General features: G+C 35.7%; 3 protein-coding genes across 4 annotated transcripts; all 3 read left to right on the top strand.

Moving 5' to 3' along the window:
* The first annotated feature begins 294 nt into the window (after nt 1–294).
* Nucleotides 295–16,667, top strand: PLDP1 (phospholipase D P1). 2 transcript variants are annotated; one of them, XM_086560645.1, is made up of 20 exons: nt 295–683; nt 761–862; nt 947–1,062; nt 1,183–1,324; nt 2,512–2,679; nt 4,601–4,774; nt 5,203–5,445; nt 5,549–5,665; nt 6,612–6,751; nt 6,878–7,027; nt 8,071–8,227; nt 8,309–8,845; nt 10,702–10,812; nt 11,929–12,075; nt 12,251–12,448; nt 12,603–12,704; nt 14,319–14,450; nt 14,732–14,797; nt 16,081–16,142; nt 16,236–16,667. In XM_086560645.1, exons 1-20 carry the CDS (start codon nt 414–416, stop codon nt 16,483–16,485), a joined length of 3,384 nt encoding a protein of 1,127 aa, XP_086416771.1. In that variant the 5' UTR covers nt 295–413; the 3' UTR covers nt 16,486–16,667. The 2 variants fall into 2 exon arrangements, with proteins under 2 accessions (XP_086416771.1, XP_086416772.1); XM_086560646.1 differs by having other exon boundaries at nt 296–683; nt 947–1,073.
* Nucleotides 16,668–16,915: 248 nt separating this feature from the next.
* LOC147498729 (CST complex subunit TEN1-like) lies at nt 16,916–20,035 on the top strand. Its single transcript, XM_086560648.1, is given in 5 exon segments — nt 16,916–17,172; nt 17,424–17,434; nt 17,437–17,576; nt 17,693–17,783; nt 19,784–20,035. Coding segments are annotated over 5 exon segments (474 nt in total). The 5' UTR covers nt 16,916–17,062; the 3' UTR covers nt 19,906–20,035.
* A 3,230-nt stretch (nt 20,036–23,265) lies between these two features.
* On the top strand, nt 23,266–27,626 carry LOC147498728 (putative protein phosphatase 2C 34). Its single transcript, XM_086560644.1, has 7 exons — nt 23,266–23,539; nt 23,738–23,942; nt 24,020–24,331; nt 25,589–25,706; nt 25,799–26,022; nt 26,133–26,345; nt 27,432–27,626. The coding sequence occupies exons 1-6, from the start codon at nt 23,391–23,393 to the stop codon at nt 26,310–26,312; spliced, it is 1,188 nt and encodes a 395-aa protein (XP_086416770.1). The 5' UTR covers nt 23,266–23,390; the 3' UTR covers nt 26,313–26,345; nt 27,432–27,626.
* The last annotated feature ends 173 nt before the right edge of the window (nt 27,627–27,799 follow it).

Raw genomic sequence — 27,799 nt, 5'->3', positions numbered from 1 at the left:
CCTTTTCCATTTTGGCCAATAGCACGGAACTGAGTTGTTTTCGCATAGTCCATCAATTTAAGTGGTACCTTTTCAAGATTGCCGTGGCCCGTGGCAAGTTCCAAGAGATTCTCGTTTTTAAGTAGCTGCATGACGACTCGTTTCACTATCGCATTATCAGCTTGCCTCCTCCTAACATGATGCCAACTGCCAAGTAGACTTTTAGCACGTGGCATAAAACTGTTACACGGAACCCAGAAGTCCAAAAAAACAAAAATTACTTAAGACAATTCAGTTTACTACTTTTCTTAACCAAAAAAAAAAAAAATGAGGTCGTAGTATTTTTTTTTTTCATTTTAAAAAACAAATCCGAATATCCAAAACTTATATTCTTTTTTCTCCGGATCTCAAAAAAACAAATCGAAACCTTTATAATGGAATTAATAGAGGAATCTGGATCGAGTGGTGGCAATAATATTAATAATAATAATTATAGATACGTAAAAATGCAATCTGAACCGTTGATTAGATCATCATCATCATCGTCGTCGTCTCATTTAATCCAACAACAACAACAACAACAACAGGCTAATTGGATATTTGATGAATTACCTAAAGCTTTAATTGTTTCTGTTTCTAGACCTGATCCTGCTGATATTAGTCCTTTACTTCTTTCTTATACAATTGAACTCCGCTATAAACAGGTTTCATTCTATATCTATATTTCAATGTATGTTTTACTTACTTGTAGATATTTTATATGTGTTGTTTTGTGGACTAGTTTAAATGGAGGTTACAAAAGAAAGCGTCCCAAGTAATGTATTTGCATTTTGCATTGAAGAAACGATTAATTATAGAAGAAATTCACGAGAAACAAGGACAGGTATTTTTTTTTATTATTATTTGTATATTTATATTGACGAGTCTTTTTTATGGAATGTGATGTTATTGAAAATTTATGTTTAAGGTGAAAGAATGGCTTCAAAGTTTAGGAATAGGGGAACATACAACAGTTGTGCAAGATGAGGATGAAGCTGATGATGATGCTGTTCATATACATCATGATGAAAGTGCTAAGAATAGGTCGCTGCATGGTGCATCATCTGCTAAAATTGAAGTTTTAGTTAAATTATTACGATACTTTGTTATTGTAGTCTTTGTAACTTTTCTTTGTGTTTTTTTTTTTTTTTTTTCTCTCGGCAGAGATGTTCCGTCCAGTGCTGCATTGCCAATCATTCGTCCTGCATTAGGAAGACAACAGTCTGTTTCAGACACTGCCAAGGTGGCAATGCAAGGGTATTTGAATCACTTCCTTGGAAACATGGACATTGCAAATTCCAGAGAGGTAGGTACGGATGAAATTCTAAGTAATTTGGTTCATCCATTATATTTCTACTTGGGGTGTAACATAGTAACCTTTGATCAGAAGATAACATGTGGCTTCTTATTATCCTTGGAAACATATGGACATTGCACTATTTATTCTTCTTGATTCTTATTTTAATGCTTCTCTTTTTTTGCTCTGTATATCTGCCAAGTTTCGAATTTTGATGAGAAGATAGCATATGGTTTGTTGAATTATGGTCTCTCGCGCTTGTTTTGATTGTTGTACACTTTTGTATTAGAGTATGACAAGGGGGTTGTGAAGGTGATGGGTAGGAGTTAGGGTTTAAATCTAGTTGGGAATTACCTCTCTATACTGACGAGTCCTCCTTGGTTGCTTGAGCATGATTGTTACATCTTATACCTAGAAGTAGAAGATGAATCCATGTCACCATCTCTCTGAGATGACCGTGGTCTGGGTACACCTTTTCCATTTTTATGTGGCAAGATACCCAAGAAGACTAGTAAATGGTGGATAGCTTTTTTATACATGTAGATATTGTGAAAACTTGTTAGTAAGTTTCCTATTGTTACCTTCTTTTTCTTGAAGAGAATATACTACATATGTGTTAATACTTGTCATAATTATGATCAATCCAAATCTAGAGTAGTTTGCAAGGCTCCAGTTTCATTCAAATGTATGTGTTCTAGGATCAATTAGGTAAGAGCTGGAGTTTTGTCTTGCTTATGTGTGAGCTAAAGTGTTTAATAGGTCTCTATCTCGTGACGGGTTCACATGTTACCTCTAATCATGGTCTTCTATTTTTTTTAGAGATTTAAACAAGGGTTAGGCCTAAATAATTCACAATCAAATGCTCTGTGCTACCATCATCATGACCTGCTGCAACATAATTTAACTACACTCATGTACTCGGTGGCTATATAGACTCTGGCATTTTTCTTTGTAGGCAATAGGCGTTTGTGATAACGTTGTTGTATGTGGTTTTGCTTATTGCTTTCGAAATTTTATTCTCCCTCTAGTTAGTTGAATATGGCTGTGAATTTTTAATTCATGATGCATCTGTTTCATCAACTCTGTGATGATATTCTTGAGAGAACCAATGTATGGACTGAATGAAATTCTGTAGCTTTAAGTTTTGAACATAAGATGTGCCTCCTCCTTTGTAATGACATGGGTTTGGGCTGTAGGTGTGCAAGTTTTTGGAGGTTTCAAGGTTATCATTTGCACCAGAATATGGGCCCAAGCTGAAAGAAGATTATATCATGGTGAAGCATTTACCAAAAATTTCCAAGGATGATGATAGAAAATGTTGTTCATGTCAGTGGTTCAACTGTTGTAACGACAGCTGGCAAAAGGTCTCATTCTAAATTTAAAAATATTATTTTCGTTTTGTTTGTTTATAATTGCAAGGTATCTTATCTGTAAGATATATGATGAACACGAGCCTGTTCTTTTACATGGCTAAAATAATTTTTACGTTTAATCATCATGTGGTTGCTAGCACTGTATAGTATGTATCACAGTACTGTGTAATAATGAACGCAAACCTATGTGTGTCCTGGTGCTTGTGCAAGTGCATCTAAGGGAAGCAGATGGTAGGATTGTGGCTAAACTGCTAACTCAAAGTCTAGAATGGGCTGCAGTTTTCAAGGGCTGAAAAAAATGAAGTGTTCGCAAATTAAAATATGTAGTGGGACTATAAAGTTTAGGAAAGAATTGTATTTTGATGTTATGGATCATAAGGTCATTTACACGGATGGCAAGTATTTGTGCAAATATATAAATCAATCAAACTATGTATTTGATTGAGGAGCTATTCGACCTTAATCAAACCCCCCGAATTCCCTAATTACAATAGCTCGCTTGCCTGATTAGCCCATACCAATTGCACATAAATCAACAAATTTTACATTCCTAAACAATGGAGTAGCACATGGCTAATCCAATAGAAACTCCTTGACTTCCCCTACCAATTTATGCACCTCCTTTTCCTTATGTTCGAAAATGCTGATGTTTCTTTTCTTCCATGGTGTCCACACTATAGCATTTGGTAGATCAGCTAACCATTTGGTCATGTCAAAATATGCTAAAGTCTAACATTATCAAAATGTTACTGAATTGGGTTGGTTTCTTCAGTAACTGGAAGTGTGGAATGTTGTATTTGTTCTCCGGTCTCCCTTGATCCTGTACATGAGCGGTTATGTATCTCATGATAGTGTCATTGAATATCTCTAGTTGTTTTATTGTTTGAACCTTCACCATTTTTTTTTAGTTGTAATTTCCCCCACCAACTGATTCCTTCTTTATCACCTACATGCATCGACACATTGTAGGTTTGCATTTCCACCGACTTTTGTTTTATTATTTGCTCATTGCGCTAGAAACCGATTACTAACTATTCTTTCTTTTTGAGTTGATAGGTGTATTTTTTTTTTCCTCCAATTTAGTTGAGTCTTTGTTCAATTATAGGCTAAGTTACATTGACACGGACACGGACACGGACACACGCGTGTCCATATCCGACACGGATACGGAGTGTAACACGGCGAAATATAAAAAACTAAGGTATATCACACACAATATGTGTCCGTGTGTGTCCGATACAGACACGTGGATACGTATCCGACACAAATTATTTTGACACAGATTATTTTTGAAATATGGTGTCCATGTAACATAGATTATAGGCATTCAACTCAAAACCAATTGGTGATGAGTGGACAGTTTCAAGAACTTTTATACTATACTGCAAGGCTTTAAACATCAGATGTGGGACTATGCTAAGCATCTTAACATGCCCCCCTCACATGGACAACATACTTGGGTGACATGGAGAATACGGTCCCTTTGGGCCAAATACAAGAGTGTGATATGATCCCATCTTAATCTTTATGAGCATCCAAGTCAAAACCAAGTGGTGATGAGTAGAGAGGCCAAAGAAATTTCATACTAAACTGCAAGGCTTTAAACATCCCATGCATGGGGAACTATACTAAATATCTTAACATGGTCGAAGTTTGAAATTTGATGTCATGTATTTTACTAAAGAAGATTCATACGTGTCTTCCATCTTTGAAGAAACATACTCTTCTTGTTATGTTATGCTAAAAGGCTATAATACCTCCTTAATACCAAATAAAATTTGTACATGTCTATGTATGCATTTAATATTTCAATTTTCTCTTATGTCTATTAGATGTGGTTTGAGATCTTTTAACTTACAAGGTGTCTTTGTTCACTACAAATTAGTTACCTTAGTCTACATTTTGTTTGTAGGTCTGGGCTGTGTTGAAACCTGGATTTTTGGCATTGTTGGAAAATCCCTTTGAAACCAAACTTTTAGATATTATAGTTTTTGATGTATTACCAGCTTCAGATGGAAATGGAGAAGGGCGGGTGTCTTTAGCAAATGAGACAAAGGATCGCAACCCACTACGTTATGCGTTTACGGTGGGCTTCTTTGACCTTCAAACACACCTTCCATAATGCGTTATTGTGTGGTAGTTTCCTTTCTATTTTGGAATTTGATTAACAGGTAGAACTGTGCTGAATTAGGGTACAGTGATATATGTGTGTGTGTCAATACCATAAGAAAACCTTGTAGAAGCAATGGTAGAAGACAGTTGTAACAATACATAGACTCTCTTACATCTATGGTGATTGTTCTTTTTCTTTTGGGAAGGGAAGAAAATGATTTGGTTCCCGAATGGTATGCCAATTCAGTTGCAACATCCCTGTTGATGGGTCTAGTTGTGTTTAGCTCTGTATAAGTCTGAAAAGGTTGTCTATACTCTTCACTATGTTAAACGATGCACATGACTTATTTAGTAGGCACCTGTGCTTTCCTCACAATCTTACTTCCATTCACAATTTTAAAGGTTTCCTGTGGTAATCGGAATGTAAAGTTAAGGGGAAGAACTAGTTCTAAGGTTAGAGATTGGGTCGCTGCAATTAATGATGCTGGATTAAGGCCACCTGAAGGATGGTGTCACCCCCATCGTTTTGGTTCTTTTGCTCCACCGAGGGGTTTGACTGAGGACGGTAGTGAGGCCCAATGGTTTGTGGATGGTCAAGCAGCATTTGGAGCAATTGCTTCAGCAATTGAGGAAGCGAAGTCAGAGGTCTGTTTCCTTTAGCACTGAGTGTGTTTGAATTAAAAACCATTCCAATATTTATCTTTTTGTTTAATCAGAAAAGTTTGAAATGTTTGAGCGTTCATTGCAGATATTCATTACTGATTGGTGGCTGTGTCCTGAACTGTATCTACGACGTCCTTTTGATGCACATGGGTCATCTCGGCTCGATGCTTTACTGGAGGCAAAAGCTAAGCAAGGGGTTCAGGTGCCTTTTGCTCCTTACATCTTTAGACCCATCCTTTTCTATATGCTTTGGATATTAAAATGTATTGCATCTTTTTGATAAAACAATGGTCATATATGTATATATGAGCTGGTAAGTTGGCTACGTGGTACGTTCATTCAAGAGGGTACCAAATAGGAGAGTGGGGTCAACAGGGCTTCATGTTTTATATAGAATAGTGGATACGTAGATAGGTGTCACTCAGAAGGTGTACACTGGTCTTTTGGTGAAACCTTGAGAGTCTGGTCCCAAGGTCTTGGGATGGAATGCCACCTTTATCAGGTTTTTTTTTAAAAGGTTTAGGGAAAATAAAATTGTAACTTCATATTTGTAAAAAAGTTTGTTTCAATCAATAAGATCTCGTGCATGTCCATCTCAGAAATTTCAGATTTCTTCTACATTTGCACATCATGAGTTATGAAATTTAAAATGAATGAAGGCAACAGTTGTTCGCACTGCTAAAATAACACTCTTTGCCCCATGAGCGTTGTGCCTTGTTCTTGCATGCTTTCTACCTGTCACTTGATTTGTCTGACAGCATATGCTAATAGGCTGCTTAACCTTGATTTTGTTGTAGGGAACAAAACAGTCTGGTTTTGATTTTTTTTTCCGTAAACGTTTTTATGTGGTAGTGTATACATGATGAGGAAGAATTGAAATATATGAAAGCAATTCATTGGCCTTAAAACAGATTTTCTCAAATTCTGTCGTCTTATGTTACTTAACTAGAACATATAAAGGCTCTTCCTACCTTAATACAGCAGCGCCTCATAGACAGTTATGTGCAAATCTGAAGTTCTCATGTAAGCAGCTTATGTGGAGAAAATGATTATCTTTTGATTAAGATCTATACTGGATGAATTGAGATGTTTAGATATATATGTTTTTAATGATTATTAGACTCTGATGACATTGTGGCCTGTTTCAGATTTACATTCTTCTTTACAAGGAAGTTGCCATTGCTTTGAAAATCAACAGTGTGTATAGTAAGCGGAGACTTCTTAGCATTCATGAAAATGTTAAAGTATTGCGTTACCCAGACCATTTCTCAACTGGAGTTTATTTATGGTATGTAATTTATTTGGGAAACATGTATAAATTTCACGTTGGATTGAATTAGAGTAATGATATATGTTCTGATTAATCAGCATTGGCCTGGCAAGTGTGCTGATGATCATTGTCGGATACATACAGGTCACACCATGAAAAACTTGTTATTGTTGATTACCGTGTTTGCTTTATTGGTGGTCTTGATTTATGCTTCGGACGGTATGACACACCGGAGCATAGAGTTGGCGACTTCCCTTCTCAAATATGGCCTGGGAAGGACTATTACAATCCCAGGTAATTTTCATGGCTTTCTTCTGGAATTCTCAATTGAAATTTTCTTGGACTGTTGTAGGTACATTTTTTTTTTAAAATATTTTAGCAAGTAGTTCTTTTGAGATGACCTATTGTACTAGTTCTATATTTGTGTCGAATAAAATAATCGCGAAAAATACCTTGATGGTTAAGCCAAATGTAACTCTGGGTAAGTATATATCATAGTAGGACACTGCCCTTCTAAAATCTTGTTATAAGGACACCCATGTTTTGAATAATTTGCTGTGTCCCATTCTTTTAATAATTTGCTCTGTGTCTGATAGCATGCCATACTCCATTTTTCATTGTTGCCGCTTGCCAGTACATTTCAATTAACCTGTGCATTAGATCTTTATGGATTAGTGCCTCTGACACTATGAACCGTGTCAGGTTTGGACCCATGCATCGATTTTCTTTGGTATACAATACTCCCGATTGAGTATCAACTATTAAATGGTTAGCTGATATTGTACACAAAAATTTAGGCTTCCAAATTTGCATTTCAACAAAAATGATAATAATAGATGGAATTTTAGGTTTAAAAGAAAGTAAGTGCAAAACAGTGAGGTATAGATGCATATCAATGGAAAGAACTCTCAGATTCGTATCTTTGTAATGAATTAATAATCATCTATTAATCTGGAATTTACTATGGGGAGTTATTGTACTTCATATATCATCACCAGAAGCAGAATGTTATGGTGTTCTTATAATCTGATGCCTTTGGGCTTTGGTCCAAATTTCAAAGTAGGTGGTTTTTGTCAACGTGCATGACTGCATGGCTATTGAACACTATGTACCTGAAAATTGCTACCTAAGTATTGCATGATTTAGCTCTACTGCAATATGTATGTCTTTCAAAGTAATAGCCTTGTTTATATTGTAACACATCTTTTAATTACAAACCTTAGGAAGCTCTTACCTTTTCAGTCATTACTTACTGCTAAGAAAGGGTAAAAATGGGCTTTATTTTTTCTAGCTTTCTAAAGTTTTTTCTTTCTTTGTTTTCAATTCTAACCTGTTAGGGAATCAGAACCGAATTCTTGGGAGGATACAATGAAAGATGAATTGGAACGTGAAAAATACCCCCGAATGCCATGGCATGATGTCCATTGTGCTCTTTGGGGACCACCTTGTCGTGATGTTGCAAGGCACTTTGTTCAGCGCTGGAACTTTGCTAAGGTAGGGTTCTTTTTCTTCTAGTGGTACACTTCACTGTGTGAAACGTCTTTTGACATTATGTGTCATTGCACATTCTTTCAGAGAAACAAAGCACCAAATGAGCAAGCAATACCACTACTTATGCCGCAGCACCACATGGTTATTCCCCATTTTATGGGAAGAAGCAGAGAGATAGAAACCGCAAGTAAGAAAGTGGAGGACAATCACATAAGTATAAAGAGACAGGATTCATTTTCTTCCCGTTCGTCAGTACAAGACATCCCATTGCTTTTGCCTCAAGAGACTGATGGACTAGATGCTGGCAGTGTGAACCAGAACTCAAATGGCTTGGACGTAACTCACAATCATGTCAATCAGCCAAGCAGGGTCAGTCGAAGTCTTCAATTCTCTTTCCGGAAGTCCAAAGTTGATCCTTTAGTTTCAGATTTTCAGATGAAAGACTTCGTAGATGACCTTGATTCAATGGATTGTCAGAGTAAATTGTCTATGGATAGGTTAGCATATGCAAATTCACATGGTTCAGATACGGAGTGGTGGGAAACACAAGAACGGGGTGATCAGGTGGCTTCTGTCGAGGAAGCTGGACAAGTTGGTCCTCGTACTACATGCCGTTGTCAGGTGGGTTCCCATCATGTTAATCATTTGTTTCTATTTCTGTTGGTTGTTGCTCCTTTTGGGCCATTTTTTTAGTGACAATTTATTGTAAAGAAAAAGGGAAAAAAAAAGGTAAGGAAGAAAAAGAAGAAATAGAAAAAGAAGCACCCTTCCTTTTGGAGTTTGGAAACTATGTTCTGAGGAGTTCTTTATACGTAAATGTACCCTAAGTCTTTCAAAGATTTTATCTATTTATTTAATTAGGAGTGTGTAATGTCCTTGGCAACTTATATTGTCTAGGGTACTAACATGATGCACTCTTCTTCTGCATTTACCTCTTTTAAATTTTAATCATGAGGAAGACAATAAGAAGATAGATGTTGGAATAAATTCACTTATATTATATTGGTTATTGAGTTGTTGGGCATACTTTTATAGGACCTTTTGGTTCACCACCATATAGAGTTATCAGGCAGTAGGTCAAAACCTTGGTTCATAATCATATTTGAGCTGTTGAAAGTTTATTTTTATGGTTTTCATCTACCATACCCAGATAAGCTGCAATACGGCTTCAACATGATGCCATTGCGAAGTATCCAGGTTTCGTAAACTAAGTTGTGATCCTATGGGTTGCTACTATGTAGTAGAAGTCTTGCTGGCCCAAAATTTTGGACGCCAGTCCAATAGTAAATACTTAACTGTATACCACTCTGTCTGCCGTGTAAACTTTGTAAATGTAACCACAAAGGGCATTCTGGCCCAATTCGTGTCTTCTAATCTCTATTTCTCTTTCAAAACGCCCTAGAAAGAAAGAAAGAAAAGATGAATGGGAAGGGAATCAAACCTAAAACTTTAATACCACATACCGCTGTGAGAAGCGCTCAAAAACATTGCAAAAGAGAGTTACTGTAAGAATATCGTCACACTGTATTTCGATTTTGAGTTGGGGATTTGTCCTATGTTCCCCAAGAAGTCAGGGCCAGCCTTGAGTCTAACTGACCTTATCTTTTGATAATAGATTTTAGGAATTGGGATTAAGGTTTTGGGTTCGATTCCCACCTGCAGGGGGAATAGGGGATTTGAGGGGTAATGAAATAAAAGTTCTAACTACCAAAAAAATATAAATTAGAAATTGTGGGAGAACTGTCTTTTGAAAAATTGAATAATTGTCTCTAAGTAGTCCTTCCTTCATTGTTGTGGTATGTCATGAAGGTTTAGTTCCACATTGGTTAGGAAGCCGTCCTAGACTCCTAGGTACTGGATCTATTGTAATGGTTTACCACACATAAGTTGAGGCCTTCTGAAGAAAAGGCCACACCCAAAATGGGATTTGAGCCTTGTGTGCTGGGAGCCTGGAACTGTATTGGTAAGTGGTATGTGGTGGGCCATTATGAATTGGTATGATTGTTGAGGGAAACGCGTTAAGGTGGTGGGTTGTGATACCTCATGGGATTTAGTCCCACATCGGGTAAGAGGCTATTCTTGATCCTAACAAATTGTAATAATCAACCATAAAAATGTAGCCTTTTAAGGAAAACCACACACCCATAATGGGCTTTGGACCTTTGGGTGGACAAGTTGGGACGTTGTATTGAGTTTGGAATTTGACACACTTATACCAAGAAAACTTGAAGTTTACTCATGCTAGATGCACATTATTCACTCGCTGGTCATTACAAGCTTTCATCTAAGAAGTCTTTACTTAAGTAATTTTAAATTTGGGAGTTTTGTGTTTGTTTTTAGCCAGGATTACTGAAAGTTGAAACCTAGAAGATTACAATGTTCAATTTTTTTGTAAAGTTTCTATTTTGAACTATATGCGTAAAATATGTTTGTTTCTATTGTATTGACCAATGACATCCTCTATCTCCTATGTGCAGGTTGTCAGAAGTGTTGGTCAATGGTCTGCTGGAACAAGCCAAACTGAAGACAGTATCCACAGTGCTTATTGCTCACTTATAGAGAAAGCAGAATACTTCATTTACATTGAGGTAGTGATTTGATATTTTGAAATTTATTATAATTTTCACTTTCATTTTTTTTTTCTACAAGAACAATGCTTTGTGTGAAATGTTCGGCTGATCAAAATTTTACTCCATTCAGTTGTGCGTAGAGCTTTAGAATAGCTTCATGAGGTAGCATGCTGCATGGTGATTAATTATCATTTAGTTTTTCTTAGTTTCACCTATGGAGGCTGCTCCTGTGTTTTTTCTGGACGCATCTTTTTGTGAAATTTGTCCTCCGCAGCATATTGATATTCATATAGTAATAAACCTACTAACTCGTTGTTTATCAATTATCGAAGATGCTGCTACAGAAAACATAGCTAGACATAGTATTGTATAAAATCCACCTTTCAGTTCATTTGGAATGTTTCCTCACATGCCTGTAGCACAACTCAACTTCAACAACCACTTTTGCTTCTCTGTAAACATCCTCTTTGACTTTTTCTGTTTTCCTTTCAAGTAATGGGTCAAGACGTCAAAAGTAATCACTTTCAGGTTTTACCTTGTGGATCCGTTTAACCTAGGCCCTCTCCACTCATTTCAATTGGTTTTGAGTTGGAAGCTCCAAAGTTTGACATTGTATTAGAACAGGCTATTTCAGTATCTGGCCCTTTGGGCCATGTCTGCTCCACATCACCTGCTAAAGTTGAAGTCCATGCGTTAGGCTTAAGTCACACCGCACGTGAGGAGGAGGAGGTGGGGAGCTATTGAGATTTTAAGGATCACATCGGGAGTTTATAGCCTAGACAATAAATATATAAGTTCCTGGGGATGCTCTACTCGTTGGATGCCCTGGAGTTTAAGAGCTGATATGTTACTTCTGTCAGAATATGATTGGTTTTTTTTAAATTGATAAGAATACAATTTCGATTAAATGTTTACAATTGTGATTACATGTTTCTTTACTCTGGAAATGTTACAGTATGTAGTTAATTGAATTTCTGTTGTTAAAGACAACTTTAAAACAATTGTGAACCTTATAATAAAAGTGAAGTATTCAAAATTGTGATCCTTTGTTAAGTTATAAATTTCAGAAGTGAGGTTCAAGCTCCATCATATTACTGATCATCATTTCTGCTATTGTTGGTTTTATGTTCCCAGAATCAATTTTTCATATCAGGTCTGTCAGGAGATGAAATAATACGTAACCGTGTCTTGGAAGCACTGTATAGGCGTATAATGCGAGCTTACAAAGAGCAAAAGTTTTTCAGGGTTATCATTGTCATTCCACTTCTACCTGGCTTCCAGGTATGGATTTCTTGGTTGTTTTTTCTCTACTTTCAGATCAGACTATGCTCAACTTTTTTTTTCCTGTTATTTGGTAGATGCCTTCAGAAAGTAAGGTTTTGATGTTGGCCATGATGAAATTTGTTGATGTTATTTTTCTTTCTAAACAATTAACTTTTGAACTTCAATTTTGCAGGGCGGTCTTGATGATGGAGGTGCGGCATCTGTGAGAGCCTTAACACATTGGCAGTATCGAACCATTTGCAGAGGGTCAAGTTCAATATTGCATAATCTTTATAACCTGGTTGGTCCTAGAGCACATGATTACATTTCTTTCTATGGTCTTCGAACTTATGGCCAACTGTGTGATAGCGGTCCTCTTGCCACTAGTCAGGTGAAATCCTTTATTAGATTGCTTTTACTTTACAAGTATATCTGTTTTGCAGTGTAGAATTACTCTTATAAGTAATATGATGGACGATCTCTAGTCAGTATTTACATTCTTTTCCATTCTTCGTAAAATGATCTGTTGTTATTACTTGTGCCAGATCTATGTGCACAGCAAAGTGATGATCATTGATGACCGTATGGCTTTAATTGGATCAGCTAACATAAATGATAGGAGTTTACTGGGTTCAAGAGATTCGGAGGTATCATTAGATTTTCGTATTGAGGCTCTGTAGGCTGATATACAGCAAGTTCACCAATAGTAATTTGTATTGAAGTTTATGAAAAATCTGTGGTTTCAATGAAATTGTTCCAGTTTGATTTGTTTTAAGGAAGATTAAATCACCTGGGTATACTTCGTTTTTAGCTATTACTGCAAATTATAAAAACTTAAATACAATGTGTTGTGATCCATTGGGGAATTTTAGAAATTGTAAGATGGGGCATTTTTGCTCAAGTTGTAAGAGATTGAACATAAGGCCTCCCACTCCTAACTTCACCACTGACAATTCACCTCAGCAATCACTACATGAATTAGAAAGAAAACCCGATAAAGGAACGCTCTAGCAACTTATCCTGTTTTAAAAATGACATTAAAGTTCTCTCACTCACTCTTTAAAGAAATGACAATATTACCACAGGATACGATGTACTTCGTCGAAAAATCAAATTGGTAAAATGTAGTTTTTTGGAGACCAATTACTACAATGTACTTTGGATGATTTACCAATTAGTATATTCTCTTGGATTCCGGCTGAAATTAATCACCGGAGTGACTTCGTGGCAGGTCAAGTCTTGTGTGGTTGGTGAAGTGGTCACTAAATATTTATGCTATGTCACAATCCATGTAAGACTTGGCCTGACACGCACTCGCTCCGGTGATGGATTTTAGTCGGAATTCTATTTGAAGTAGTAATTGGTCAATCATCAAAAGTACATTGTATTTCCTTGTCACAAAAAGGTGCATTGTATTACTTTGTACTTTCGATAAAGTGCATTGTGTCATTTGGTTTTTTGGTCTAAAGAATTGCACGATGACACAACATTACTTTCAGGTTTATTATTATTATTATTATTATTGTTGTTGTTGTTGTTGTTGTTGTTGTTATTTTTGTTGTTGTTGCTGCTGTTTTTATTAGTATTATTGTTATTCTTATTGTTATTTAATTTTATAGAGAACTTCATTCCGTGATTGCATAACCCCTTAAATCCCTTTTTCCCCGTGAAGGTGGTGGTAATCACACCGAATGCCTTGGGCCCAAACTCCCAATTTTGTTCCCTAACATTGCTTTCACTTACTGAGCGCATGGGATAGTGCTGCCTGACCTATATTCTGAAGGGACACCTGACAAAATCGCCTTCTTCCAGAAACTGGAAATTTTTGGCCTTGCTTTTCACATTAACAAGAAAAAGGAATTTTTTTCAAAAAACAAAATAAAACAACTTACAGAAAATAAATTGTTGCGCTATTTGCATCTGTTATCAGTTGTTATCAGATACTTATTTCCAAATAAGTTCAGGCATTGTAAAATCTTTTTTGGGAGATTTGATGATGTTATGTTCAACTGGGAATCTGTGATGATGGCTGTATTATGAGTTGATTTGCTTGTAAAATGGGATATAGTGTGACCCCCTCCATCACACTGCTCAAAATAAAATTTATTGTTTTATAGGTACGAAAAAAAAAACAAACCTTTTTTGGGAGAGACTAGTCAATATTGTCTATGAAGGATATTTCCTTTGAAGTTTGACCCTTTCTTTTCACTTACCTATTTTCGTACTTTCAAGTTTCATTCAGTGTGCTGCTTCCTTTTCAGATTGGCATAATTGTCGAAGATAAAGAATTTGTTGATTCAGCGATGAACGGGAAGCCTTGGAAAGCTGGAAAGTTTTCTTTTAGCCTCCGTCTTTCACTGTGGTCTGAACACCTTGGTCTTCGTGCAGAAGAGGTCAGTATGAGCATTGCTACTTCTCTCTCTTTTTTTAACTAGGCTTGCATGAATGAAACAATGGCGACACACACACACACACACACACACAAATCTCTGAATGTGTGGGAGATGTATTCTTACAACTCATTGGTTCACTCTATCCATTGCCAATTGGGCTTGGATCACGGAGTTGAAGATGTAGCTATAACAACAATCGATAGTTTGAATTTAAAAGTCCAATGAGTATTTAGTGTAGTATATGTCATTTTATCTGACCAAATGTATTCTTTATCCTTCAGATTGATCAAATAAGTGATCCTGTGATTGATAGAACATACAAAGAAATTTGGATGGCAACTGCAAAGGTAAGAGGAAAATAGACTAATACTTCGTAATGAGCATATTTGAATATGGTTTATGCAAGTTCTTTGAGACATTATCTGGAGCTTATATGGAAAAGCAGAGTAAAGTTTTACTAAAGATAAAACAAGGATGTTTGTAAGTGAGCTTTTGTTCTTTCTAAAGCTGCTTTTTTATCCAAGAATATAAAAGATGTAGGAACATTTGTAGTTATTTTTTTATTTCTTAAGGTAAAAAAGCACAAATCTCCATTACGTATCCCTTCATGACCTTCATACTGAGACATTTTAAAGAGTTGTCATTTGTGTGTTGAGATGGGAAGGTCACACAAGCGACCAAGACCACATCTGATAATAATTTGGCAAAGACCTAACTTTGACCAACTTGTTTTGCATTGAATAGATATAGATAAAAAAAAGTTTGGGATGGCCGACTCTGTGTGTATATGTGTTTACAAATTCTCATTATTCGGCACTTAGGAAGAGATACTAATGAGTAATGATCCCTGAAACTGCTTATCTGAACTCGGTGTTTTTGATTTGTGGGTTCAATAGGTAATTTTGGACCAAATTCTTGATTTCATAGGAAACCTTTGACCGCTAATTATCTTAGTTGCATGGGAAACTTTGTATAAGTAGGAGTTTAGGGGAAGTGGAAGAGTTTGGGTGAGATTAGAGCTTTTGAACTGAAAACGTTCCCACTAAACCAACTAACCTTTTTATATCCTCTCTCTCTGACAGAATTTTATCCCCTTAATCCCTTAACTCCCTTTTTTTTCCCAGTGAATTTGGGAATCGAGCCGAAGAGCTTGGGCCCAATCTCCCTAGGCTTGACCGATGGCCCACTAAAATCAACTAATTAACAGGATTCCAGCCTGGATATTCTCTTAAAGGAGTGTGGGAATGATTCCGACAAGTCAAGCACACCCTTAAAGTTTGCATGAGGGTCAACACATATCAGGCATTAGTGCATTACATACATGTCCAAACACTCTCACAGTCCAACGTCTTAAGAACCATGGATGTCATTTTTTAGTTTCAAATGCTGCAAGTTCTTCTTAGATAGACACCATTTGGTTAGATTCATATCTCTTCTTTGCTGCTTTTGGCAACAGATTTTCAATCTAAAACATCCTTTCTTGCAAATGAAAAATTTCAAATGCTCCCTACCGATCCGCAGTGAATGTAGATTTATTATTAATTTACAATCATTGTGCTTAGAATGTGTTTACCTTCTACTTTGTGTGATCATTTCCAAGTGGTTAATTTTCTTTATTCTATCGTTACAGACAAATACAATGATTTACCAAGATGTCTTCGCATGCATCCCCAACGATCTTATACACTCTAGGTATGTACTTCAGCAGTAGCTAAAATCCTTTAACAATTTTTGATTGCGTATATGCGCCAAAGTCTTTACTTCCTATTGAATTATCATGTACAGAGGTGCAATCAGACAAAGCATGTCATTCTGGAAAGAGAAACTAGGCCATACTACCATTGATTTGGGGATAGCTCCAGAAAAGCTAGAGTCATACCAGAATGGAGACGTTAAAGCTACAGATCCTATAGAAAGATTAGAATCTATTAAGGGCCATCTTGTTTCGTTTCCCTTAGATTTTATGTGTCAAGAAGATTTAAGACCAGTATTTAATGAGAGCGAGTATTATGCCTCTCCCCAGGTCTTTCATTAGATATCGTTCCTCCTAGGTATAAAATATGTAAAGCTCTGTAGCAATGACTAACTGTGCAGCCATATATTTGTATTATACATTTATTCCTGAAGGGGTGGACCTCAGATGTATTTTTTGTATAGAAAAAATGCCGCGAAAAGGCACAAAGGAGAAATAAAGAGAAATTATAAGCTGTTCTTTGACACACAGCTGTAGCTTTAATAGCAAAAAGGCAAGTCTAGTTAAAGTAATTTAATTATCAGGATTTACTGGTGACAGAGCACCATGACATTCTCATTTGTTTGTCGAGAATAAAGAACTGGTTGTTGAGCAGAATCGGACTGCTCACTCCTTGTGCGTGGATGTAAACAAAGAAATTGTCAGTGTGTTGGTGTTGCTCTCAAAATCATGAAATCTAATGGGTCCTGTTGAGACTTGTAATGGCTTCGAGCGAGGTAAAGTTGAACGAGCCCTAAACGAATCAAGCCCAAGTACCGGATCCATGGTGTAGTGGTTAAATGAGTACCCGCGATTGTTTTCTTTCTCTCTGGGTTGTGCTACCGCCAAAGAGCAACTGCGAGTGCCAAAGAAGATACTAATGACAACTTGTTCATCTGCTATAAAACCTGGTATTTTGGTTACTTTACAAGACCTTCACCCCACTTCTCCTTTTCTCAAGAACGGTGCTTCACTTCGTGTTGTTGGCAAGTACGTATCATATTACCACTTCCATATTATTTCATACAAAAACTCGTTTCAATTACACACATGGCATGCACACCCTTACATTTTACACTAATGTTGTAGTCAAATAATCATTAAATCGTACAAAATGTTGTAGTCAAAATATTGGAATGTTTTGGCCTCGGTGGCACGACCCCTATGTGTTATTGGCTTATTGTTGGTGGTAGTATTCACATGAAATTAAATGTTTGATATTATATTGGTTTTACTTTTAGGCTACAAGATTTTTGGTAGAGACTGCCGTTGCAGTAATTGTTGATGGGAGTTATAATCTTAAGATTGATACCCAGCATTTGAGGAACATTAGTTTTCGTGTTGGTTCCATCTATCAGTTCATTGGTGAACTACTTATTAAACCTGATACTGAGGTAAGGGGCATGCACTCTTCTTCTGAATTTTTTTCAGGCATCTAATTTCTTTGTTTCTACGGCATTGATGAGCATTTGTAATGTATATTTAACTGTTTATTTTTGCTGTTGTTTAGGCCGTTCTGCAAGCTCGCATTGGGAGGAATGTGGATGGTATTGACCTCAATCTATATTACCAATCACTGCAGCTTCTAAGACAGTTCCAAGGTGAGCACATGAGTGATTAGAACCTAATCCACTACTAATCCCTTTTTCTAAAGGCTTATTGACGTTTAGACTATGCGGTTTCAAATCTATGTTTGAAGCTAAGTAGATTTAGTCAATCCTAGTGGAGTCTTTCTACTTACTAGTATAAGTTGTATTGTTAGTTGCTATATACTCTCACATATGGAGGAGCATTTATGTGTTCTAAACAAATAGATATATTAGATACTTGTTGTAAATCTTGAATGTGGGAGGTTTTTGTAGTTCAATTATATGTTAGGATTCATGTGTACCTAAAAGTTTGAAGTCTAATGGTTAGATATTAATCCGACATATAAAGACCCACTGAGAGTGGATCTGGAGTATTCCGGAGCAATAAAGTCAAGTGTCTTGCGTCGTAACAAACAGAGGATGTTCTTTCACATTAGGTACAGGGTGGTGGTTCATTTAGTGCTTGACATGGTTGGCACTCCATGAAGTGATCATAGTTTGCCTTCATGAGTTCTTTTCTGAAGAAGTAATATAAAGAGCATAGTGTTCTAAAGTGCAGCTAAGACTAACCTAACATCATTTGATTTTCTGAAAAACTACTCTACTATAAGGAGAGGGGAACTTGGTGAAGGGCCGTATGAATTCAAGTTAGTCATCCTAGGAACTTGGCAGAAGTGTGCTTGCTAGAATGTAAATATAACAGAGTTTCTGCAAGGGATTTGGATGTCTTGTAGCCAGTGTTATAACCAATGACTCCTTTTAAAAACTAAAATGAAACTCAAAAGTTTGCAGGTTTGATGTGGCAACAAAATTTTGATTGTATTGCTAATAGAGCAGCGACAAGGAAGATGGAAAAACACAAGAAAGTTTGTAGGACTAACCAATATTGTTTTATTCTGTTCGATTTTCGCCACTTTTAGTTTCTAAGCACAACATTCTGTTGAGCTCCTTAAAAGATTGCAAAAAGTTATAGACAATAACATAATGATAGCTGGTTCTAACAAGTTTGTATTTAGGAGGATATGATTTGCTATTCAGAAAAGACTCGCGGTGCAGCTTGTTGCACTTTTAATTATTTGTAAAAATCGTTATCAATAAAATTTTCACTTTAAAAACAAACAAAAATCAAATATACAAAATAATAATAATACTGACATTTAAGTAATAAAGATAATTACCATGGTAAAGGGGATTATTCTCTTCTCCAACAAACTTTCAACATTCTGGACTACCAAGTTGCATAGTATATTCTATCATAATCTTGCTATTCAGTATTATTTACTTTTACATGCATTTTCTCTTATACGAATATGTGTGTCTAATCTAAGTCTACAACTTTTATAATGCGTGTAGTTCATTTTCCTTAAGAAGTCCTCCCAAATCCAAATGTGATTGTGAACATGTCGTTTACAAGAATAAAAATTTAATAAACATAGCTGCATTTTATAAAGTTAGGATTAGTTAAATGAAAACGGGTGGTATCAGAAGAAACTGATTTATGTGGTTATAAACGGTAAGAATGACGAGAATTATTGAATTTGCAGTTTTGCATTGTTCAAATTTCTTATCCAAGTATATAGTACAGTATCAGCAAATCAGTAAAATACAGAATGTGGTGTTTGTAAGTTGTTATAAATTAATAAATTATAATTATGTGATCCAACATTTTCTGACAGACCTTACGCACTTAGGTGCAATTTTGAACGGGCCGTTTTTGTTCCCAATTTGGGCTGGTAACACCCAAGTCTGGTGGATTTTGATTTTTTTTCTTTTCGTTAAGAATTGTTTACTTCATTCCTTAGTTTTGAGTTCCTTTCGTAAATATATTAACGAATTTGTAAAAAAATATTTTGATGATGTTGCAATACTTGAAGCATACTAATGAACATTATACTTATGAATAAGATGCCTATTTATCAAAAAAAAAAAGAACATTATACTCGATATGAACACTCCAGAGTTGGGTTTTATTAGTATTTACTATTTAGTAACTTGGGGTTTGGGTGAAGTAGTTATGCAGGATTGGGCGATACTTGTGCCAGAACTTGTGATCTTATGTATCAGTCTCGTCAAACTTGCAATCTGGATGTCTGGATGGCATGACTCCGGCCCACAGTTATTCGGCCTATGGTGAGTGGGATAATGAAATAAAGAAGTTTTTGTGCATAGGATGATAACACACGTCAACGTAAAAATTCAAACAGAACAAATTTGTAGACAGGTAACTGTTACAAAACATTAAGTGCTGATTGGTAGTTTTGCTGTCCGAAAAAACTATTTAGCTGAAAATTTTGTTTTTTTGCCCAAAAATTAATTGGACCTATGAAAAATTGATGTTTCAAATTCGTTCTCAAATTCAAATGATTGGAGATGATGCAGTATTCCTATATTCAAAACCCAATTAGTGTTTTGTTATGAGAATACATTAATTGGTTGGTCCAATCTATGTACGCTTGCTGTTGGAAGTTAGATTCTTTGACGCCATGGGTGAGTCATGAGCGTGTTTAATTATAAGAAGAGATTCAGTGGAAAAAGTTGCTAGAAACTTGGATGTCATTTTCATGTTCACCGACCCATACGTTATTGTTGCATTTGAAAACCTTATTTCTTCATTCACGTGGCATAACAATTATTCTTTATACCGACATCAAAATTATCCTCGTGGGGCACGATTTCAGTAGCATATCTGGCCTATTCTTGCTGGATGTACCACCCACAGCACATGTTTTTCTTTCCTCATGTTCCATGATATATATTTTTTTGATGGTAAAGTTCCATGATATGGATGAGGAGTTTCCGAGTTTGGGGCGATGATATTCTGTCCTTTTACCATTTTACTGGTCATCTTGTCTTATTGGTAGGGGTGCGAACTGGTGGTAGGTTTTGGGTCTAGCGGTTTGGCGGTATTTTTTATCGGTTTCGATTTTAATTTGGGTCTTTATTATTTATTATAATTATTAAACAATTTTAATCATTTAAACACTAAAATTTATTTTATTTTTTTTTTCTTACATGATAATATTTTATGTATAATTAGTGATGTATCAACAATCATATTTACATCAATCTATGAACATATATCAATCATACATGTTAAAATATTTATCATTCATGTAATAATTTCAAGTTTTGATATAGAAATTAAAATAATTAAATATCTAACTCCAAAAAAAAAAAATTTTACGCACACACACACACACACACACACACACACACACATATATATATATTAACTCGATCGTGTACACGTGCAATCACATATATTTATTATCTTAATATATTTTACGTGCATACACATATATTTGTATACGTGTATTAAATCGAACATGCAAGTACACGCGTCTTACAATTACATCTTATCAGTAATTTTTAATAAGAACACTACATATGGGTTTATAATAAGTATGTGCACCACAATATATCAAACATGTGCAGTGTATTCTATTTAAACATACACATGCATAAGTTAATAAATATAAAATATATTAGTTAATTCATAATATACACGTTGACATTCTTATTAACATCTATGATACACTTGTTTAACGTATTGTTATAAAATATACATTTAACAACACACATTCACTATTATGCTACATATATTTAATAGACTTTTACACGTAAAAAACATGTTTTATATTATAATATGTTATATGAGTTTGATTATTTTAAATGTAATATAATATTAAATTTTATATATCGAAATCATAATAATCGGTTTCGGTTTTGGTTCGGATACCCATGAGTTTTTTACTATTCGATTCGATTTCGGTTCTTTATTGGTAATCTATTTTAAATGGGTATAATTTTTAAATTTTTTAAAACCCAAAACCGAAACATTCGGTTTCGGTTATGAATAATCGGGTACCATTGGCACCCCTACTTATTGGTATGAATGAATATCCGCAACATTATATGTATCTTATATGATATATTACTTTTGATCGAGAAAGATTTGATCAAATATCATAGTCATGTAGGTATTATTGTCCTTATATAATTGAAAAAGTCTTCGAACTCATGCATTTTTTACTTTTTTTTTTTGGAGTTATTCTCTTTGCCGGGAAGTTCTATAAGGAATGACATTGATTTTTCTTTATTATATTAATTGTTGATTAAGTTTTGGTAATCAAATAGGCATGAATCTCCAAACTATACACTCTACTGAATATTCATGACAAACTCTTCTATGTTTCTTTACAATGGCTATTGCGTCAGTTAATTGCAAGTTTTTTTTTGAACGGGTCTAAATAATTTGTGGTCACTAGTGGGGTTTAGGTAAAACTGTAAAGACCTAACTCTAGTGTCTACTTCCACTCTTCCTAATAATAGTTGCCGCAAATTTCCAACTTTCAACTACCTCCAAATTGGGAAATTAGAAGGTGACTGGAAAAAAAGTGCATAAAAGTTTTGTTGGCTAGCTAGCTCCGATACCTAATAAAATGTAACATTTATCTCTTGAAAGCATTTTGCCACCTAATTGTGCGGTAGTGCGGTACTTTGGTTTCAGAGTTGCAAGTGAATACCAATTGTGTTACGCACTTGCTCTATATCCACTTGGTGTACTAAGGTTTCTCCTATGCACTAAAGCCGCTTGGGATATATACTTACCTTTTCCGGCCTCTATGCGATATATCCACTAATCCACTTGGTGTACTTGGGTTTTATTCTAGTACCTGAGTCTAGAGTGACATGAGCCTTTTCCTTTTGCAGATTATTACAACCATCAAATGAGATTTATCCATGTCGAAATTTTAGGAAATTTAAAATTTCCTTACCCACCATTCCTTAGTATTTACTACATTTTTCCTTAGTGCTCATTTTACAGTTGATATATGAATAATGCATTTATGAATCTATGCACCCGGCCACTCGCCTTGTTTGTGAGTATAAGTGTATGCTCTTTGGATCTGATTCATTCTAAAATGCTTACTGAAGAATAGAAATTGTTTAATAAACCCAACCTTGAGATAATATTAATTAGCTTTCAAGATGATCCTCATATTATTACACCAGCTCATGATTTTGATGATTAGTATGCTAGTACTTGTTTGGTAGACATGGTGTTTTATACTTCCCGCACCACATTATATAAGGCTTACAATGCGCCACTTGTGTGGTTAATAAGTTATGTGGCCAAGCATAGTTTTCTAACTAATAGACTAAATACTATTCCCTATGTCATGTCGACAATTTAACTTCGTAATTAAACATTCCAATATCATACATATTTCAGTACAATCTTTACTTAATCAACACAGTAAGGTCATTAGAAAGCACTTCTCCTCAATACAGATTAGATAACCACTTTGATCATTGATTCCATATATTTAATAGTGCATACTAATCCCCATTCGTCATAAAAATATAGTACATGCATGACCTAATGATTTTGGTACTAATCCACCTAAAAGAAAGAGAAGTGGAAGGGTACTTAGGTAAAATTTCATCTCAAATTGTTTGTTTATCTAGTCTAATAATAATGGCATTCATTTCTTAGTGTATGGCTTCAGTTTGAGAGCCAAAAATATACGTACACACAAACACAGAAGTTGTGTTGTCACCTCTTTCTTCTAAGTATTCATTCATAACAATACAATAGAAAGTAAAAAAGAACGTATGATGGATTCTAGTATTATTACTACGGACACCTCTCTATCTACTTCTCAACCTTCATTTCTCAGCTCTTTTTCCAGGAATTTCTTCAGAAGCCGGCCAACTATCACCTCATCACTCTTCAGTACAATAATAACACTCTGTGAAAAAAGGTTGTTCAGTTTACGTAGCTTTGTTTTGCAACTGGCTTTAAAAAAATAATATCTCCTCTGTTTTTCTGTTAAGAGAGTTATTCAGTTTATATAGTTTTGTTTCCTTGGTCGCTTTTTTTCTTTCTTTCATTAGTAGTTGGAAAGAGTGAGGAGAGTTTTTTGGGAAAAAAAAATGATCCATTTTTCATCTTTGTTAAGGTCTTTTTCAATGAAAAAAGTAAAGAATCAGAGGAATGATATAAGGAGAGAAGTTACAGAAACTATGGAAAGAGAAGCAAAGAAGAAGGACTTGATATTGCGTTCTTCGGGCATTGTAAATGCCGAAAAGTCTAATAATTTTGCTTCTTTGTATTCAAAGAGAGGACAGAAAGGTGTTAATCAGGACCGCTTCATTGTTTGGGAGGTAATTGATTTTCTCTTTTAGTCTATATCCAATTTTATACTAGTTAGTTATTCATTGGGAAATTTTGAATATGCTAGGAATTTGGATGTCAAGAGGATATGCTGTTCTGTGGAGTGTTTGATGGACATGGTCCTTGGGGTCACTATGTTGCCAAAAAGGTCAGGGAAACGATGCCATCGTCTTTGTTAAACTATTGGCAGCAAGAGACACTGGCTTTAGCTTCGCTTGACCCGAATTATGAGTTGGCACTGGATAAGAAATTTCATAGGTTTAATATATGGAAACAGTCCTACTTGAAGGCTTGTGCTTTCATTGATCAAGAGCTTAAGAAACATCGAGGGATTGATTCCTTTAATAGTGGTACCACTGCTCTGACAATTGTTCGACAGGTAACTCTTGATGTATAAATTAGAATGTGATTTGTTTCCATAAGTTTTTTCTTCCAACATTTTATTATTCAGTTCAGTCTCATGGTTTTACCCATTGCTCTTAGCCCGTCCTCGTTTGTTGTGTTGATTGCTGTATCTTAGAATATGCAATACAATAAAGTTCCTCAACAAGATTGCACTCTTTAGTTTAGTGAGATGATTCTGAAGGTGATAACCCTATCGAGTGGCTAGTTGCTTTCATTTACAAGTTTCTAGGATGCATAACTGAGAAATTATTGCAATGATAAAGACATCCAACTATGGTCGATGCAATAAACACCATATGTTGATCTTTGATATTATCAACTGTTTTAGTGAATAGACAACATGACGGTTGAAATGTTGAATCCTTTCGTTCTAGGGACTAGAAAGTTGTTTTAACTGTTTTTGCATTTCAATAAATGGAAACCTTCAATGAAGAGACATGAAGCAATTTATCCGTGCAAGAATCTTTTGTAAAGGTAACTTGACAAGTTGCATTTGTACGAACCCTTTCTTTGTGGTACACCACAGTTGTTTGAGTGGATCAAATTTTTTTTACAAAGATGCCTTGTATCCTTTACAATGATAACAATCATGCCTTTTCAAGTTCAAGAGACTAGGAAATGATAAAAGCAACTGAGCAAGCAAAATAAAGGCTTTATTTCCATTGAAGCAAGTAGATATCTGTGAGAAAAATAAATGTAAACTGTGGAGTATGTTACCAATGTTGTCTATTTGTGTGGAACTGTTATTATGTGGAATTCCAGAATGTGTACTTGATGATTTTGGCCTAGAATTGTTACATTGTTACACATTGTATGTGACTCTCTACAGCTTGCTAGAGCTCTAAGAACTCCACATCATCCCCATCCCCGCTTCCAAACACACACACACACAATTCTCTTAATCGTGTTATTTGACTGGACGAACTGGAGGTTGTCAAAGAGATGACACACTTCATCAAAATTATTGCATAGTATAGGACTGTAGGAGTTTCATATTCTCTCTTCTGTATCGTTTCAAAGGCTGTTCATACTTCATAGTTATATTCTGCAGTAACTATCATGCAAAGGTTTTACTTTTAATTCTAGCCTAGGCAATCCTTCTGGCTTGGGCAGCTACTTCGGGACCTATCATTTGTTGATCATTACTAGTTTATTTCTGCACAATAGCATCTTGGTCTTGTTCTTAGTCTAGCATAATTGATCTGTAGCTTCTTAAATGGAATTGTTTTAGGGTGAACTCATTGTTATAGCAAATGTTGGCGATTCTCGTGCCGTTTTAGCTTCGACCTCTGATGATGGAAGCTTGGTTCCTGTTCAGCTCACTATTGATTTCAAGCCAAATTTACCTCGTAAGCACTCCTCAGCTAATTATTGATTTCAAAACAAGCTCGCCAGTATGTTCCTCCATGGATTTTCTGACCTCTGTTCATGTTGGTCATAGAGGAGGCTGAGCGGATAATGCAGTGCAAAGGGCGGGTGTTCTGTTTACGTGATGAACCTGGGGTGCATAGGGTATGGTTACCAGATGGTGAGACACCAGGATTAGCAATGTCAAGAGCTTTTGGAGATTACTGCATGAAGGACTACGGACTTATTTCTGTTCCTGAAGTCACACAAAGGAATATAACTAGTAGGGACCAATTTGTTGTGCTGGCCACAGATGGGGTTTGTATTGAACCTATTTTTCTCTTTTTCCTTGGAGAAAAAGTATGCCTTGCTTCAATGCTTATTAGACTATTAGTTGATCAAAAACTTATTTTGTGTTTGTTGTTCAGGTATGGGATGTAATCTCAAACCAAGAAGCAGTGGAGATTGTTTCTTCAACTCCACAAAGGGAAAAAGCATCAAAGCGACTGGTTGAATGCGCAGCTCGTGCATGGAAACGAAAGAGACAAGGGATCGCAATGGATGATATTTCTGCAGTTTGCCTCTTCTTTCATTGTCCTCCATCCTAGCAAAAGACTGATTCGAGTTAGCTGCCAAAACAGGCATGAGCAAGATAACTATTCTTCCGCTTTTTCTCCACCATCTTATCATGCTGACCTGTATAGTATTTAGATGGAAATTAAGGCACCTTGTCTTTCGCATCATTTCTCCTTTTGCTGTATTAGATGTATGTTTTATCTGTAATAGTTAGGCACAAGAAAGATGAAGGTTATTGGTCTTTTTTTCATTTTGGGCCTATTATGATATGGCGTAGTTTCAAATTGCTAGATCATAAGTATGTTTTTTTTATATGTAAGACCTATATCTTTGACAAAAGATCCAACAGCATAGGAAACTAACTTAGAATGCACTGTGTAGACAAACGTTCCTACTACTGTTAAGTGGACTTCCAGGGTTTTGTTCTGGCACTCTTGCATTTGGTGTCAGATCCTGGAAAAAAACGAACTGAGATAGAGGGGAAAGAGAAACTTTATGCTATTGGTTGAGATGCCTATTTAATCATCATTCTCTCCATTTGGCTGGTAAATTAGTAGTTGTGAAAATTTGAGGCCGGCATATAGCATTTGCGCAACAGCATAGACAACTGGACAAGTGACTAATACTCTAAAGTAAAGGGCGACTCTCGAGAATTAGAGCGGCACTTGACTATTTCCTAGAGCTGTAGGAAGGCACTCAATTTATGTGATGTCAGTAGGAAATAAACTGTATTTCAATTGACAAGGAGAAAGAAAATACTTCAAGCATAGTGAAACATCAGAATTCCTACGTACGACTTGCTCCAATTACTTGTAACACTTTTTTCGTTTCACTGATTTCTTACGCAAAAGATGACTTTATAAAAGAATATTTGTGAATGGAGAGCGGCAGTACGACTATAAAGCCCAAACGTTTTATTCCTTATAGAGCACTCACAACTCTTTCATGATTTAAGTTGTTCAGTTTTCTCTAGTCATAATGTTTGTATAGATGATGAAAATAACAATCATTGAATCCATTCATTGTTTATGGTATTTATTCAGGCTCTTCAACATCCATCGGTAATCTGTCTTACAATCCTATATACTTTCTTGTGAGTTATGACTGCTTTTTCACTAACTTGTGCAAGTTATTCTCTAATGTATGTGCAGATGGAGCCACCCACAGAAGGCGCATGCTTGATGAGAGGGCTCCAGCCTCCAGTGATCCACAGCGTGCATGAACCATAAGATCTATAGAATAACATCGTTTTTGTCTCCTTTTCTTGATCTTCTGCAGCACTTTTTTCTGCTTTATCCTAGAATTTACATTTTCCTCTATAAAATATAATTAAGTTTTACTTATTATTATATGTGTAGTGATGTTCAATTCTAACATTGATCGTTGCACAATGCACACTGGATTTACATTTGCTATCCATGGAAGTTTATTTAAAAATCCAACGAACAACTGTATTAAACAAGTGGCATGGCATCAGGTTGTGATTAGGGCCAAGGATAATCTCAGACGCCACGGAAGA

This window comes from Coptis chinensis, chromosome 5, assembly GCF_015680905.1.
Source record: "Coptis chinensis isolate HL-2020 chromosome 5, ASM1568090v1, whole genome shotgun sequence".
In the NCBI taxonomy this organism is placed as follows: domain Eukaryota; kingdom Viridiplantae; phylum Streptophyta; class Magnoliopsida; order Ranunculales; family Ranunculaceae; genus Coptis; species Coptis chinensis.
This window is presented reverse-complemented; position numbering and strand designations above follow the sequence as displayed.

Bases quoted from the DNA above. Each gene is read 5' to 3' on its own strand.
- LOC147498728 (XM_086560644.1), top strand. From the start codon at position 23,391: ATGATGGATTCTAGTATTATTACTACGGACACCTCTCTATCTACTTCT. The intron at 23,943-24,019 runs GTAATTGATTTT...TGAATATGCTAG, and splicing joins ACCGCTTCATTGTTTGGGAG to GAATTTGGATGTCAAGAGGA. The intron at 24,332-25,588 runs GTAACTCTTGAT...GAATTGTTTTAG, and splicing joins CTCTGACAATTGTTCGACAG to GGTGAACTCATTGTTATAGC.
- PLDP1 (XM_086560645.1), top strand. From the start codon at position 414: ATGGAATTAATAGAGGAATCTGGATCGAGTGGTGGCAATAATATTAAT. The intron at 5,666-6,611 runs GTGCCTTTTGCT...GGCCTGTTTCAG, and splicing joins AAGCTAAGCAAGGGGTTCAG to ATTTACATTCTTCTTTACAA. The intron at 6,752-6,877 runs GTATGTAATTTA...GGATACATACAG, and splicing joins TCAACTGGAGTTTATTTATG to GTCACACCATGAAAAACTTG.